Source organism: Siniperca chuatsi, linkage group LG7, assembly GCF_020085105.1.
Source record: "Siniperca chuatsi isolate FFG_IHB_CAS linkage group LG7, ASM2008510v1, whole genome shotgun sequence".
NCBI lineage: Eukaryota > Metazoa > Chordata > Actinopteri > Centrarchiformes > Sinipercidae > Siniperca > Siniperca chuatsi.
Genome location: NC_058048.1, coordinates 18,933,652 through 18,949,618, shown reverse-complemented (window position 1 = coordinate 18,949,618; position 15,967 = coordinate 18,933,652). Strand labels below are relative to the sequence as shown.

At 42.5% G+C, this 15,967-nt stretch overlaps 1 protein-coding gene across 5 annotated transcripts in view; it reads left to right on the top strand.

The window, feature by feature from the left end:
• Positions 1–15,967, top strand: part of sipa1l3 (signal-induced proliferation-associated 1 like 3) — a 74,618-nt gene that overhangs the window by 49,851 nt on the left and 8,800 nt on the right. For all 5 annotated transcript variants that reach the window (XM_044204045.1, XM_044204047.1, XM_044204044.1 and 2 more), the window contains 13 exons: positions 815–945; positions 3,539–3,727; positions 4,248–4,422; positions 4,807–4,910; positions 6,711–6,868; positions 6,977–7,559; positions 8,823–8,921; positions 9,040–9,215; positions 11,809–12,063; positions 13,408–13,590; positions 14,080–14,201; positions 14,979–15,094; positions 15,190–15,635. In XM_044204045.1, the coding sequence (XP_044059980.1) occupies positions 815–945; positions 3,539–3,727; positions 4,248–4,422; positions 4,807–4,910; positions 6,711–6,868; positions 6,977–7,559; positions 8,823–8,921; positions 9,040–9,215; positions 11,809–12,063; positions 13,408–13,590; positions 14,080–14,201; positions 14,979–15,094; positions 15,190–15,635 (2,737 nt within the window). The remainder of the gene's footprint in view (positions 1–814; positions 946–3,538; positions 3,728–4,247; positions 4,423–4,806; positions 4,911–6,710; positions 6,869–6,976; positions 7,560–8,822; positions 8,922–9,039; positions 9,216–11,808; positions 12,064–13,407; positions 13,591–14,079; positions 14,202–14,978; positions 15,095–15,189; positions 15,636–15,967) is intronic.

Genomic DNA, 15,967 nt, shown 5'->3' with positions numbered 1-15,967 from the left:
CCTACTAACAACATCAGAAACTTTTTCAGCATCTCTGTGACCACACAACTATTTAGTCCTTTAATCCTCACCTTTCTTTAGTAGCAATCATCATTTTCTCTGGGTTATGCCTTGTGATAACTAAATTGATTTTGTAATTATGTGAGTATTGATTACTAGATAACATGTCATTGTCTTAGTCCTGTCCTTGACTTGATGCCGCTCCTCTGTCAGTCCTGCTTACTACACATAACCGGGTTGGTATCTTCTTCTCTCTCTCTGTCAGACTCTTATCTGTCTCATCCTTATCTCTTGAGGGTTATATGTACCATTTTCTGTCTTTTTTAGTGTTGGGTATCAAACCTCAATAGTATCACACTACTAAAAAGTTGGGGATCAAATGCCTGGATAGAGTCTTGTTTGCTTATTCTTTACTGAGATGTTGACTGATTGAAATCAGTTTAAGACTGGATTTTATTTTGTACTTGTGTTTAAACACCATGTAATATTTTAGAAGTTTGGCTTCTTTTGTTAAATGAAAAAAGTTTTTGCAGAAAAACATTTTCTCGAAGTAAAGTATTAAAAATATTAGGGCTGCATCTAGGGATCATTTTCAGGATTAATAGTTTGCCAAAGCTCTAGTTGACAACCAGCAGTCCAAAACCTAAAAATATTTAGTTGACTGTCATAGAAGGCAAAGAAAACCAGCGAATATTCACATTTGAGAAGCTGGAAGCAGTGGATTTTTTGCCTTTTGCTTAACGAAATGACTAGCACTACAACATTTTCTCCACAACACAAACCTTAACATTGATCTCTCCCTGTCCTTCACCAGAGCACTCAAACTACTTTGGGACAGATGATAAGATGGGCGCTGTGGCCGTGAGCATCCGCAGGGAGAAACTGGAAGACACCAAAGACCTGAAAGACCAGTACCAGTACCGCCTCATCGTCAGAACAAGCGAGGTATTCACAATCTGCCGTTTGTGTGTGTTTGTCCTGGGGATTAATGAGCGATGAGTCAGTATGAGTGTGCACTCTTTTAATTAAGTCCTTACCTACTTTCATTTTACCCAGCCCTCGCTTTATATCCCTACCTGTGGCTTTCCTCACCCTCTCTGCCCTGATTTTAACCTCACCCCCTCACCCCCTGTCTCCTCTCTGCCAGTGGAAAATTCCACCTGCCCAGTCTCAGCACAGCAAAGCCTAACCAAACACTGGCTGCTCTGGCCGAAGCGTTTAGCCTGCTCTCAAAGGGAGCACACCCAACCACTTTTCCCCTTTGATGGATCAGACACTAATAATGTATTAAATGATGGGCAGGTGATCATGGAGAATTAGTTAAGAGTCTCCCTCAGATGTGTTAAAAGACTTGACTATAAACAGGTCATTTATGTTCATTTACTTTCAGAGATTCTGCTTCCAGAGCGCCAAACTTATTATTGTCACCTTTTTCCGTGGTTGATTTGTGGTATCAATATGAGCTTATTATCGACGGGCAATTCATTTGCAACTATTCTAATAATCGATGAATCGTTTACGTTACTTTTTGAGCAAAAATGCCAAATATTCACTGGTTCCAGCTTCCCAAATGTGAGTCCTTTGTCTTGTGTGATATTAAACTGAATATCTTTGCACTGATGATTGAACAAAACACATTTGAATATGTCACCTTGATCTCTGGGAAACTGATGGGCATTTTTTGGACAAAAGGACTAATCGATTAATTAGGAAAATAATTGGCAGATTAATCTGTAAAGAAAATAATCTTTAGTTGCAGCCCTCGTATCAATGACTTGATCAAAGACAGTGTTTTACAACTATTGTGTCTGCAGTCTCTATGAATAGTTTGTTTGACCTACTTAATATTTTATTACCACCTGTGTTGAATTGTCAAGGTCTCTCAAACAAACAGCAAACTTTGCTTCTGTTCACTGTGTTCATGTAGTGTCTTCCTCTGTGAGACTGGCGCTGTGTTGTTTTTAGCTGGATTACATGGCTGCCTGGCCTCATCACCTTAGCTCTGGTATAACAATGGAGCCTCTCCACCATCTAAGTACACAGAGCTCAGCTAGCAGACACAGCCAGCACACCCAGGCCTACTGTTCCCACACAGAAAAAAAGGGATTGATTGCAGACTTTATTCTCTCCCACTCAAGCCACAGCTGCTCTCAAATATCCATCCCCCTAAAGTCTGTCATTTAATTCTGTGCAGCAGTGCTGACACAGCAAGGTGGAGAGACTTCCTCTTTCTCCCTCCATCACACATTTATACACACCGTCCTCTAACATTCCTGCTCCGCGTGCCGCAGTCACTCACTCTGCCGTCACACAGAAGCTGACGAGTTGAAACGACGGCTCCATAACTTCAGATGTGTGTCAATCAGGTTTCATTTCTCTGCGGCACACCCCGAGTCTCTGAGGTTCAACTGTCTCTCCGGCCGCTGCCAGCTCCAGAGTCTGCCATGCATTTTTAACGAAGCTGTGTGGGTGTGTGTGGGTGGTGTGTGTGTGGGTGTGTGGGTGTGTGTGGGTCTGTGTGTGTGTGTGTGTGTGTGTGTGTGTGTGTGTGTGTGTGTGTGCAGTGAGAACGAACACTCCTCCCAACTGGATCTGAGGTTATTATAGTCTTACTGTTTTGAAGCAGGTCAATTTCCCCTCACCAGGGAGCAGCACTCTGTGGCAGCACAATACTGAGCAGAATATTAATTCACAATACTGCCCGACTTAACATCCTCCACACAGAGCACTTTTACTGTGTGTGTGTGTGTGTGTGTGTGTGTTCGACAGAGAGAAAAAGTGTAGCTTCAGGGCAGCAGGGCACTATTATGAGTAGTGAGACCATCCCTCATCTGATGGACCCACTTCAAGCTCCCAGGCTACTAATCATCTAACTCTTTCATTTCCAGAGGCGTGGTACTGTAGCTGAGCCTGACCTCTGACCTCATCAATACCCCTATCTTAATATCAATAGTATTACTATGTATGTTCTTCTTGTTACTGTTTGCCCAGGCTAGGTCTCGATCAGCCCTACATGTCTACCTGTATTTGTAATGTGCTTTTAACAAGCAGAAAACGCAGCTTTTTACAAGTGAGACGATACAAAATGTAGAATTATAACAGCCAATAAGTGCGATGCAATACAGTTATAGACAACACAAGAAAGGTTTTAACTCATACCAATAACGAAAAAAAATAAAGAAGAAAATATTTTTAATTTAAAGAGAGAAGGAAGAAGAAAGGGTGCGGGAAAAAGTGGATGTCAATAACCCATATTAACAAGCAAGTTAATATGGGTTATTATCACCAAGATAGGAAAGAGGTAAACATATAAATAGTAAAGGTAATAGTAATAAAATTTCAGTTCCTGGTCTGATTTAAGCGATTGATAAAAGGTAATCATGTGAAATTGTTTTTATTTTTAAGGGGTCTAAATCAACAAAAGAAAATTGAGTCATTTCTTGACCTTTTCAGTGTGATTTTTAAATATTTCTAATCTTAAAATCTGATGAATGCATTGCTTCCAGTCTCACAACACTTTTTCTTTCCCCACATTTAGCTTGTGACCCTGCGAGGCTCCATTTTAGAGGATGCGGTGGCGTCTACGGGGAAGCACGGCACGGTGCGGGGTCTGCCGCTCAAGGAGGTCCTGGAGCAGGTTGTCCCCGAGCTCAACGTCCCCTGTTTGAGACTGGCGCTCAGCACACCCAAAGTCACCGAGCAGCTCCTTAAACTGGACGAACAGGGGGTGAGTTATGTGTTTGTATTCCAGCAGCAACGAGTTCTTGGGCAAAATGCAAAGCAAAAAATTTGAACTGATAAAGCAACACAGTGACATATGGTATGCTCAGATATTGTGTATAAAAGTGTCTAAAACCTGTATAACTTATTTAGTGTTGGTGCAAAGTACAAAATTGGACCAAGGGCAGTGAAAGCTGAGTGAAGCAGGGTGTGGTGTGTTTGAGCATGAGTGTGTAACTATAAAAGCTTTAATGTTTAGCTGTGTTATCTCACCTTTTTATTTAATGGAGGGTGCAAGGCGGAGGTATTTGGCCAGCCGTAGACTTGTTTTTGTTTGTGTAGGTGGTTTATACAACAATGTCGCTGTGCTCAATGTGAGTGTTTAAGTGTATCCAGATATGCAATCAGGTTAAATTCTTATCCGTAACATCTACTTTGACATTAAGTTGCATTAGAAGCACAAAGTTCAGACCGCATTGTTTCATCTGTGTGTGTAATGTTAATGTTATCTCCCTGCTGCCTCGTAGTTAAGTCAGAAGCACAAGGTGGGTGTTCTGCTGTGCCGTGCGGGCCAGAGCACAGAGGAGGAGATGTACAACAACGAGGAGGCGTCACCCGCCTTCTCTGCCTTCCTGGAGCTGCTGGGGGAGCAGGTGCTTCTCAAAGGATTCACCAAATATGCTGCACAGCTCGACACAAAGAGTAAGTCTACACAAGAGCCCCTTTCAGACATGCACTATGGTCCATAAATGTGCAGGCAGTTTTACATGTTGATTACATGTCTGAATAAGCACCTGAATCACTTTTACATAAAAGTCAAGATGGTAGTAACTTTTCATTGAATGCCGTTTAACGTAAAGGCTGCAGCAGCAGAAGGTTAAACATGCACTTCTTCTTCACTCTAATAAATGTATCACTTAATTATCATCTCCTATGCTCCGAGAAAAAAAGAATAGTTTAATAAATTATTAAACAATGTGAATGAGCCCCATGTTCAACTTTCATCCATGCAGTTAGCTTTATGAATATATAATATTAACAACTTCTGACGTGAAATTAAATTCTTCCTCCTCCTCCTTTCTCCAGCGGACTCTACAGGCACCCACTCCCTGTACACCACCTACCAGGGCTACGAGGTCATGTTCCACGTGTCCACCATGCTGCCGTACATGCCCAACAACCCCCAGCAGGTAAGAGCTTATGAGCACGCCTACCTAAATCCAACATGGGCCTGTGTGTTGCGTCTCAGGCCAAGTTTTGGTGTGTACAGCTGAAAAATACATCCAAGACTGTCCTTTCTTGTCACCCAAAGCCTTTTAAAGTCTGTCTGTGGTTGTTGGTTAAAGTCTCAGCCGTTTGCTCTGGGTCATAAACCACAGCAAGAATTCATCAAGTGGAAACTCGTGACTTGTGCCACCCTCTTCATTTAGAGTCTCTTTCCTCTTTTATTCAGCCTCTCGTGTTTTTATAGTCTTTGTTCTCCTTGTCTTGGCTTTTCTTTTTTCTCTTACTTACTGGCTTTTTCTTTTGCCTCTCATTCTTTAACTGGATCAGAGTTGGGTGGGGTTCAGTAGTGAGTAGTTTCTTTATTTTCTCCCTCTTTTTTTTATTTTTATTTTTTACTTCTTGAAATAAAGCTGCCTTCCTACACATTCTCCTGGGCGCTGTGTGTTTGCAGCGTGGGCTGCGTGTGAGGGACCTGTGTGTAAAATAACATTTTGCCTGTTGGTATTTTTAATAGTTTGCATAAGTGTTTGCGTGAGAGGCTCACACGGGTGAACACATGTGCTCAGACAGGCCCTTTGGGTGCTCAGGATTAGTGTACACAGTTTGTAATGTGTCAGCACTGCACATCACTGCAGAACAGTGCAGGCTGTGGAAAAGTCATTTGTTCTTTCTCAAACATTAAAAAAACATCATGAATGAATGGTGTGAATTGGAGAGCTATGCTTTTATTAGCACACCCACAGCAATGTATTGTTTGTATTGTAAACAAGCTTTTATGACAGTTACATCATCTTGTTAAACATCTTGTGAATGGTAAGTAAACAAGAAATGTGAGGGTTGCACCTTTTAATTAGGACAATTAAAAGTGTGTTTGAACAGTTCATATTAGTATCAACTCTTAGGATCAGAAAGTGTAATTTTATAAATGGCACAATAACGCCACCCAGAGGTTTAGAGACTGCAGCAGCGAGGAGATTTACTTGCTCAGATGAACCTCTAGGTGGCAGCATCTGACAGTAAAAATAACCTGCAGTGGATGAACAGGAGGAATGAAGTAGAAATATAGATAGTGTGAAGGCTCTTGCAGTCAGGAGAGAGCTAAAGGAGAGCACAAGCTAGGCCTGCACAATCATCTATTGTGACAAATGATGAACGTACAGTAAATAACATATATACATATCAGCAGTATGTAAATAGTCAAGATGTTGATAAAAGATCCCAAATGTCAAATAAAACTTCTCTTCTCCAAATGATCAATTCTAACAGTTATAGTTGTTATACATTGTAGTTATACAATGTTTGTAAACACTACATCAAGCACAATAATCAGAATTTTCAAAACTGCAGTCTTAGTACGAGTGAAGGATGCTCCTGCAGCTCCATGCTGGAGAATTTGTGTATCTGTGGCCAAACAGTGGGCTGGATTACATAATTGGTACTTTCACACTTCCCTCTGCAGATGAAGAGAGGATTGGCAAGCATTGCACCACAGACACAGCCTGGACTCTGTGCCATGTCTCCTACACGAACGCAGATAGACAGACAAACCAGCACACACACACAGACACAAATAGCCCACACAGAATCCGAAAAACAAATTACATAAAGAGCTGTTGTTTGGTGTCTAGTAGTGAGCGTCTCAATCTCTCATTTCCCTTGTCTATCTGTGACTGAGTCAGCTGTGTCAATGGCAGTTATGTTGGCTCATTTTATTAATTTGTCATTTTTATCTCCCCTCTCTTCTCTCCCCTCCTCTTCCTCAGCTCTTGAGAAAGAGGCACATAGGGAACGACATTGTCACCATAATCTTTCAGGAGCCGGGAGCGTTGCCTTTCACCCCTCAGAATATTCGCTCACATTTCCAGCACGTCTTTGTTATCGTCCGTGTGCACAACCCCTGCTCTGAAAGCACCTGTTACAGGTAAATGTGCAGAACAAGCACATGTTCATATACACACATCTATGATAAACACATATATATATATATATAGTTTCTCACACTTCAAATCCCGCCTGCCTTTTCTTCCAGTGCTGCTGTGACAAGAATGAAGGATGTGCCCCCCTTCGGCCCGCCCATCCCCAGCGGTGTCACCTTCCGCGACCCAGAAACCTTTCGTAACTTCCTTCTAGCCAAAGTTATCAATGCAGAAAATGCAGCGCACAAGTCCGAGAAGTTCCACACCATGGCGACACGAACGCGGCAGGAGTACCTGCGTGACCTGGCTGAGAACTACGTCAGCAGCACGCCGCTCGACTCGGCCGGCAAGCTTAACAACCTCATCTCCCTTGCGTCCAAAAAACGCGAGCGCTCCAAGGCAAGAGAGGGCGCGGAGCTGGGAGCTGCGGGGGCCGTCGCCTGGAGGGTCTTGGCCCAGGACTTTAGTGGAGGGGGGACGGAGCTCCCTTGTGCCTTGGGTTTGTCGGCTGAGTACATCCTCCTGACAGACTGTTCCACCAAAGAGGTGGTGTTCAACTGTTTCTGTGCGGATGTGATCGGGTGGACGCCTGAGCGGCTGGCGCTGAAGATCTTCTACGGCAGAGGAGACCACATCGCAGTGCGGGTACCAGAGGGCTGTGCGCAGGACATCAGGGAAGTGGTGCAGAGATTAAAGGTGAGAGTTTGGAGCTTGTTCCAGTTCAAGTGTAGCGGGATAGTGAGTACCAGAGCGGGACATGTAAATCTCTGTGGCCTTCGAGGCACGTAGCTTGTGTTGTGTTTGAGACCATAGTGTGTAGTAGAACGACTAGAGCTTAAAGCGGAGTTATATTTACATTCAATGTTTCTCACCAAAACACTTTGTGTGTATCCTTGAGGCCTGACAAATGTGTTGAATGCATTTCTTCCTTCATAAAATATTTTCAAAGCCGATTTATTTGAATATTTTGCATCTCTCTTTCCCCCAATTTACCGTCATCTCTTTACCGGTGCTATTTATATTTTTGTTGGAGATCGTGAGGCGAATTTTAGTCCCACAGTGCAAAAATGTGTCTTCAGACTACTTAAAGACCTTAATTATACTCTGTCAAGTCTCTGTGTTTTGTTAATATGTGATTTATTACAGTTTTATCTTGAAAATTGGTGGAATTGTTTTCATTTCAAGACCGTGTTACACAGCATTAAGCTCAGGGGATTTCCATAGTGGGTATTGTTTTCCAATCCATGAAAGCTTTCACAAGCATCCTGGAAAACCTGGAAATTCAAGACTCTTTTTATGCTCATAAACAACAACAGGACAACTAACTGTGAAGATAATTACAAGAAGTAGCGAGTTTTGTTTTTTTTGAATGGCCCAGGACAATGTCTGATGTAATTATACACATAAGTAAAAGCTAATAACGTTTCAAGCTATAATCCAGATCCTATTAGATTAATATTAAAATATGAACACAAATATCATATAGCATGAAGGTACTCTATGCGACCATATAACTAACTTTTTCAGTGAAGTTGCGCAACTGCATGCACTGGCTGATGAGAGGCGTTTCATATTGTGATAATCCCTGTACAATTTGATGAATTAAATGCTGGGAAAAGGAGATTTCCTGGACTCCAGCGAGCTTTGTGTTAATCCAACAGAGAACTAAATATTTAAACAATGACTTAATCTTTCTAAAAATACCAAATATATGCACAGAGACTGATACATTTTCCAGAGTGCTGGGTGAAATAGTTTCAGGTGATGTCGCCTGGTACTATTTATAGTGATAATATTTTATTATTGATGGATTTTAGTATACAACGGCCTTCAAATTTAATTCTGCATGCAGTGAACCTCACCTTTCCCCTTTTCAAGCTGTTGCCTTTGTTTTGGAGGATAGCTAGAGACATGATAATACTGTAAATCTAATCTTTTTTCATGTCCTCTCCTTGCCAGTCGTTGACAGTGGGATGTGAGACAGTGGATATGACTCTGAGAAGAAACGGACTGGGACAGCTGGGCTTCCATGTTCGCCTGGACGGCACTGTGGCTGAGGTACCGTCAGATGACCATCTGCCACACCAGATCTCATACTGAAATACTCATCTATAAAGATTTCTTGCTTTACATAACTGCCTTGTTTGAAGACCTTTTTTGTGGTTTTCTCATGCAGGTGGAGGAATACGGCTTTGCCTGGCAGGCAGGACTGAGACAGGGCAGTCGGTTAGTGGAAATCTGCAAGGTGGCCGCGGTGACGCTGACTCACGAGCAGATGATCGACCTGCTGAGGACGTCGGTCACGGTCAAAGTGGTCATCATTCCTCCATACGAAGAGGGGGGGCCTCGCAGGTGTGTTAAAGTCTGCGTGCTGTATTTTTTGAAGCTAAACTAATGAGCGATGCATTTTTAAGCAGTTTTGGTGAATACAGATGTTGAGGCAGTAGGTGACAGCACAGGAGGGCGCTGAGCGTTAGCAGGCAGTAGTGGAAGGACAAGAGCGAGCTAGAGTGAGTACAGGGACGCTCTTCACTCAAACACACAAAAGCTTGGTGAGATAGTGGCTAGACTCCAATGTTCTGAGAGGATTTTGTGTGGGAGTTTGTGAAAAGAGGAAGCGAGCGAACAGAGAGAAAGAACGATGTGTGGTTCAAGAGGAAATGAGGTATGGAGACAAAAAGAAAGAAGCATTTGTTCAACGTGAATTAACAAAATTCGCCTTTCTTTCTTGTTCCTCCTTCCTTCATATCTAGTCATCTGGTTGAGCTTAACAGCGTCTTTCCTCTCCTCCCACAATCTATTTCTTTTCCCCTGCCGTCATCCCTTTCCAACCTTTCATCTACACATACGACCTTGACAAAGATCGGAATAACGAGGCCTTTTGAGACGCTAATGTGGTGTTACAGAACGGTTACGGAGGTGAAGAAATAACCACAGTGTGTGTGTGTGTGTGTGTGTGTGTGTGTGTGTGTGTGTTTCTCACTGAGAACCAGGGCTCCTAAATACAGTAATTGTGGCTGGCTATGTGATCGCACAGTGGTTAGATTTCTTTAATGTCGGAGGCAGTTTAATTACACCAAGTTAAATCCCTTTGACACGCACATACACGCACAAACACACACACTCTCTCCCTCAAGTAGCAGCTGATAATTAGAGTCTTGTATTTCACTCTTCCCCCCTCTTCCCCTCTCTCTGAGTCGTTTGTGTGCCAGGCAAGCAGATTGCACGAGATTAAGGCCTGGAAATCTGCAGGGGGGGGAAAGGGAGACCACAAAAAATAAATAAATAAATAAATGAGTGGAAGTGATTAATTAAAAATGCATGCCCTGTGCGAATGAAAAGGACGGAAAAGAGGGAGGGAGAGGGAGGAAAAGAGAGAGAGAAAGGCAGGGTCGAGTGTATTGAGTTGGAGAGACACGCTCGGTGAGGAGGACGTGTTTCAACACCACCGAGAGTGAGAGAAGTGGGTGGAAGAGAGAACGAAAGAGAGAGACGAGAGTTGGAAGTGTTTTTCCTTGCTGTTCTGACTCCGTCGTGCACATGCAAAGATGGACGGATACAGCAGAGAAAAGGTGTGATGTTGTGGTGTGTTTGACTGTGTGTGTGTGTGTGTGTGTGTGTGTTGGGAGCTCCAGCTGTGTCACATCAGCCAGTGTGATGGAAGAAACACTGCATGTCAACATATGAAGGCTCTGCTCTCTCTGAGGTTTGAGGTTTGTACTCACGTCTTCTTCTGTGTGTGTACGAGGTCAGAACATGTACTACTACTGTGTAACTGTGGATATTGATTGGGTTAGTAGTATTCCTTGATTGATCAAAATGTCCTGACCACGTGTTGTGTCCATGTTCATTGATTAGTGTTTCTAAATAGAGTGTGATTGTGCATACTTTTGTTAAATACACAGTCATTTGTTTTCTACTAGTATTCATATTTTGTGTGTGTGTGTGTGTGTGTGTGTGCTGTTCTGTTTATCTGTCTACAGCTTTCATTTGATGATGTTTACATTCTCGTAGCAAAGTAGAGGCTCAGTGTGACCAGGCTCTGGGATTAATCCAGGTTAAACACTAAAGATACAGTTCAGCCTGGTTACATCTATCTGTTTATTGATTGTTTTGGTTTTGTTTATTATTACTTTAGAAAAACTATATTATATTTTTATATTAATTATATTTTTACAGCAACGTATCTTTCCTTAAATAATGTCCCTGTTATTCAGAATAATCCAAACTGTTCACTGTGTGCAGTTTTAATTGGAATAATGTTCTGATTAAGAAACCCTTATATGCTGTGTATGTTTGTTTGGGTTTTTTTTGTAATTTAGATTAGAGCTGAAACAATTAGTCTATTAATCAGTCAGTAGACAGAAAATGAATCAGCAACAAGTTTAAGCTAAAATGCCACAAATTCTGTGGTTTTAGCCTCTCAGATATGAATATTTGCTTGTCTTCTATGACACTAAATTAATATTTTAGTTTTAGACTGTTGGTCAGACAAAACAACCCTTAAAGACGTCACCTTTCTGCAGATTCATTTATAACGAAAATAATCGTTACTTGCAGCCCTACTTTGGGTGAACCGAGCGTTTATGGGAGGCATCTCACACTGTGTCCTCATCTCTTATTTCAATCTTTGCTGTGCTTGCTTTGTTTGTTTCTCTTCAAGGTCTTTTTTATCCCACTGCTGCCTTGTTCCACCTCACTGTGAATTTCACTTGGTAACACTGTTTCTCCACCGCCATCGTCACCCTTCTCTCTCTTCCTCTCGGCATTTGTCTTGTCTTGAATACATCCTCTATGCATATTTTATGCCTCCTGCCCTCCTGTAATAGGCTGTGTGAATGAAAAAATTATGATGTGTAAAAGAGATCAGGCTAGAGGCTACTAGGACCAGCCACCCCTCCAGCCCTCTTCTTACTAACAGACCTTTCTCCCTCTGTCTCTTTAGGGGCTGCACAGAAGAGTATGAGATGAAGACCATGGAGCAGAAGCCAGAACCTGAGCCTCTGGCGGCAGGCTACCGACCCTCCTCTCGCCCGATGTGGCGATGGGACAGCCCACCCATTCCTCCAGGGCTCCACAGTGCCCCCAACCCAACCCAGCGCTGGGCCCCCATGGGTCCCCCACCTCCTCCACTGCCCCGCACACACAAGGCCATGATGCCAGTTCCTTACAGGGAGCCGCAGCACCTCAACTCTAAGAGGTGAGCCTCAGAGCCGCTGTGCTGGATTCAGTCACATTAGATTACAGAAGAGACCCAACTGGGTTATTTTTAGCAACAATATTAGCAATGATACAGTTTCTTTGTATTCTTCAAATAGTACATTTACCTGTCTCAGATACTACAGCTGATAATATTATTTTAATTCTCTTTTTAATGGGATACAATAAGGCAGTAAACAAATAGTACAGTCATTAAAATAAAATAGAAAAGCATACATTTTTAAACGAAACAGTATATACATAAATGATAATGAAAATGATGAAGAAGGATTCGGTAGAACTTGAATCTTTTTTTGTAATTTTCATGATATAACAACACAAAAATGAGATCAAGTGGGGATGAGATCGATGCAGCTGTACAGGTTGAAATAACAACTCTTACATTTCTTTGATTGTTGTGAAAAATGTTAACTGCTCCTAGCAACCACTATCGCAGGTTCGGTGTTTTATTGCATGTTAAATGAATATTGCATATATTCTTTTGCAGTTTGTGACAGTTTATGTTGTTGTTATTTCACGTCAAGTTCTTTATTTGTCATATGCACAACAATTACAGTGAAGCAGTCGTTGGCAATGAAATTCTTGTTCTTGTTTTTAATTGCAAATTTATTGTTGTAACAGTGTTTTTATGCTGCCCTCTTGGCCAAAAAGAGATTTTAATCTCAGCAATTCAGTCTAATTGTCAGTCTACTGTTGCAGTCATATGCAGAAAGTTATTCTGTCCAATTATCAATCCTAAATAAATATTTGACACAGGAGTTCTTTTAAGGCACAGCTGATACTTTTCATCATATGCTTTGGAGTAATTAACATCTTCAATACATTTGGAAACTTGGTATTGATAGTAACTGATATTCTCTTAAAAACTGTCTCTTGAAAAATGAGACGCTGTATGTACTTTGTGTTTTTTATTCTACTTAAACAAGACTTTTTAACTTAATGGGCGGCTCCTCTGTCAAAACTACATATTTCTTGTCAAAGCTAAGTAGGTTTTAAGTGTATGACCTTACAATACTTGATGATAGTCTTCTGAATGAATCGGTGTATTTAAACTCTGTCTTTTGTTTTGTTTTTACCCTTTTTGTTCTCAGTTGCTAACCACGCACACATGTTACTTGAGTGTCACACTGCCCACTCCTAAAGTTAATAACGGCAGTCAAATCCTGGCAGGTTCTAACTGAATCTCTTTTTTTAGCAGCGTGTTTCTCACTTAATTTAGATAAATGGTTTCTCGTGTTCCTGTAACAGCCTCACTCGTAACCCTCACCTCTCCATGGTTTGTTTTTGTCTCCGTTAACCATCAGCCTCTTTGTGTATCCTCCAGGCCAGTGAGTTACCCAGAGAACCACTACAGTCTGTCTTCTGCAGGAGGCGACAGAGTGCTGCCCTACAGAAACCCCTCAGCCAGCTTCTCCTCGCCCTCCTCAGGCCTGGTCGGCCTCTCCACGATGGGGCCGCCTGGAATCACACCAGGCCCCTTCGTACGCTACAAACCCTCACCTGACAGGTCCGTGTGTGTGGTCTTTTGTTCTCTGAGCTCTCCTCCATCACGCCTTTGATCTTGATCTTGATTAAACATGTCCAATGTTACTCATAACAACTATTTTGTGTGCTAGAGGGGGATTATATCTGTTCATAGGCTGAATAATGTGGCGCGTTCAGGTCTGCAGTTAGACATGTATGAACACACTGTCTCCCAGAGGAAGGATCTGTTGTGTGGGTGGCTCTTCTTCACAGTGTGGAGGTTGATAACATTTCACTCAACCAGATAGATGTGTTTTTATTTAACCGCCATCAGGATGCAAAACAGAAACTGAAATTCTCCTCTGCTCAGTCAAATCCAAACTCTACATGTTTAGGGCTTGCTTTGGAGTTTTATTTTAATGTATTTGTGTGTTTGAGTAAACTTAACCCTCTCTGTGTTATTGCATATATAACTGACACTGTGTGTTTATTAATCAAACACCCTCCCTCCTCCTATGATCCGTCTGTGTAGATATGGAACAGGACAGCGCCCCCTGCTGCCCTATGAGCCCCACCTCAGTGTGGACATCACCTCCAGCGGAGAGTCTTCCTCAGGCTTCACCAGTCAGGACAGCACTATGGAGCGCAAAACAGGTAAATCACCTTCAAAAAACTGCAAGCCCCCGTTCTTACAATTAATGCGCAACAAGTTGTGTACCTGCTGCATTACTCTAGAGCTGCTATAACCAATATTTTTATATTAACATATATTGACTACTTGTATGTGAACGTGGTCGTTCATAAGGATGAACCCACAGAGAATTATCACCTATCTGCAGTTCCTTTAGCTCTACGGAGCTTTAACGCTTTTTAGCTCCTTGTTTTGTTTTTTTGGCTGTAATGTTATTCTTTTGATTCAATCGCACAGCTCTTATCAGCGTTGTTTTCGGCCACAACAGGCAGCTATTTTCACTGTACACTATCTGCTCAGCACCAGACAGAAAACAGACAGTTAGTGAGTAGTTGGGGAATTATTTGGCAGCTAAAGAGCCAGATATTTCCTTCAGGAGTTGGTAGAGACCAAAAATAGAGCTGAAAGGAGAGTGAATATTGGCAACTGTTTGCTAACACGTATGCCATATTAACTTAAAAGGTGATACATGGCCTAACAATAATTTATTGCATGTTGTAAGATAATGTCATGAACTACATTCATGGTCTGTCAATATATTGTTTCAAAGTGTGTGTGTTGCACACTAGAGTAGAGAGAGTGTGATTTTTTATTTTTATTTTTTATTTTTTTTTAACGGTTGGTGGGTGGGTGGAGGTCAGTGTTTAAACGTGCTATAAGTATTTAATCCTCTTTGCCAACCATGGAGGTTCAGTGTAATTTGCTTTAATCCTGCGAGTGTCTGTGTGTTTTCTGCCTAGAACCCCTCTGGCATGTCCCAGCGTCGTCATCTCGAGGACCGGGTGGTGGAGGGGGACAGAGGAGACTAACCAGACAGGATATCCCCGGGAAAGACTCTCCAAACAGACACTCGAAGGTCAGACTCGTCATCAGCCTGACGTCATCATTTGTTCGTCTGCCACCTTCTTTGTCTCGTTGCTTCTCTGAATGTTGCCCTTTTGTCCTCTGCAGGGTGAGACTCAGTACTCCAGCCACTCCAGCAGTAACACTCTGTCCAGTAACGCCTCCAGCAACCACAGCGACGAGCGCTGGTTCGACGGAGGAGCTGGAGGAGAGCGAGGAGGCGGGGGTTGCCTCAGCGACCCAGCTGACCCCGACCCCGACCTTCTCAACAAGGGGGGGTCTAACGACAGCGGCATCGACGCCTCAACCCACTACAACAACACTCGCCACGGAAACATGTCCAACAGCCAGTCCCAAAAGCCCATGCACTGCTTCGCGGCCTACAGTGGCATCCAGGAGCTGTCCGTGGGAAGGAGTGGCGGCGGGGGAGAAGTGAGGAGACGGGAGTCTTCGCCCATCATACCAGCCGCAGCCAGTCAGAACAAAGGGTACCGGACGAGGACGTTCCCGCCTCCTGGCTCCAGTGCTGATAAAATGGATGCTTTCAAACCCAGGTAAGAGACTGACTCACTGATGAGATGCATCTTTTATGGCATGTTTTATGAAGCTAATGTGAACTAACATTAACCTCAATGAATGATATGCGCTGGCTTTGTACGGAGAGAGTGTTGCATTCATAAATCTTGCAGTTTAATGCTTCTTAGCTTAATGCACTTGGTAATAACTTAAGACTTTTAACAAGTTTCGAGGAATCTTTAGTGAATGATGCACCAAGCAGCAGTTATGTTCCACCACCAGATAATTTTTAGACAATAGTATTATAAATGAAAATGTTTCTTTTAAAGGGTACATTAAGGATTAAAGCAGCCTAATCCTTGTCAAACAC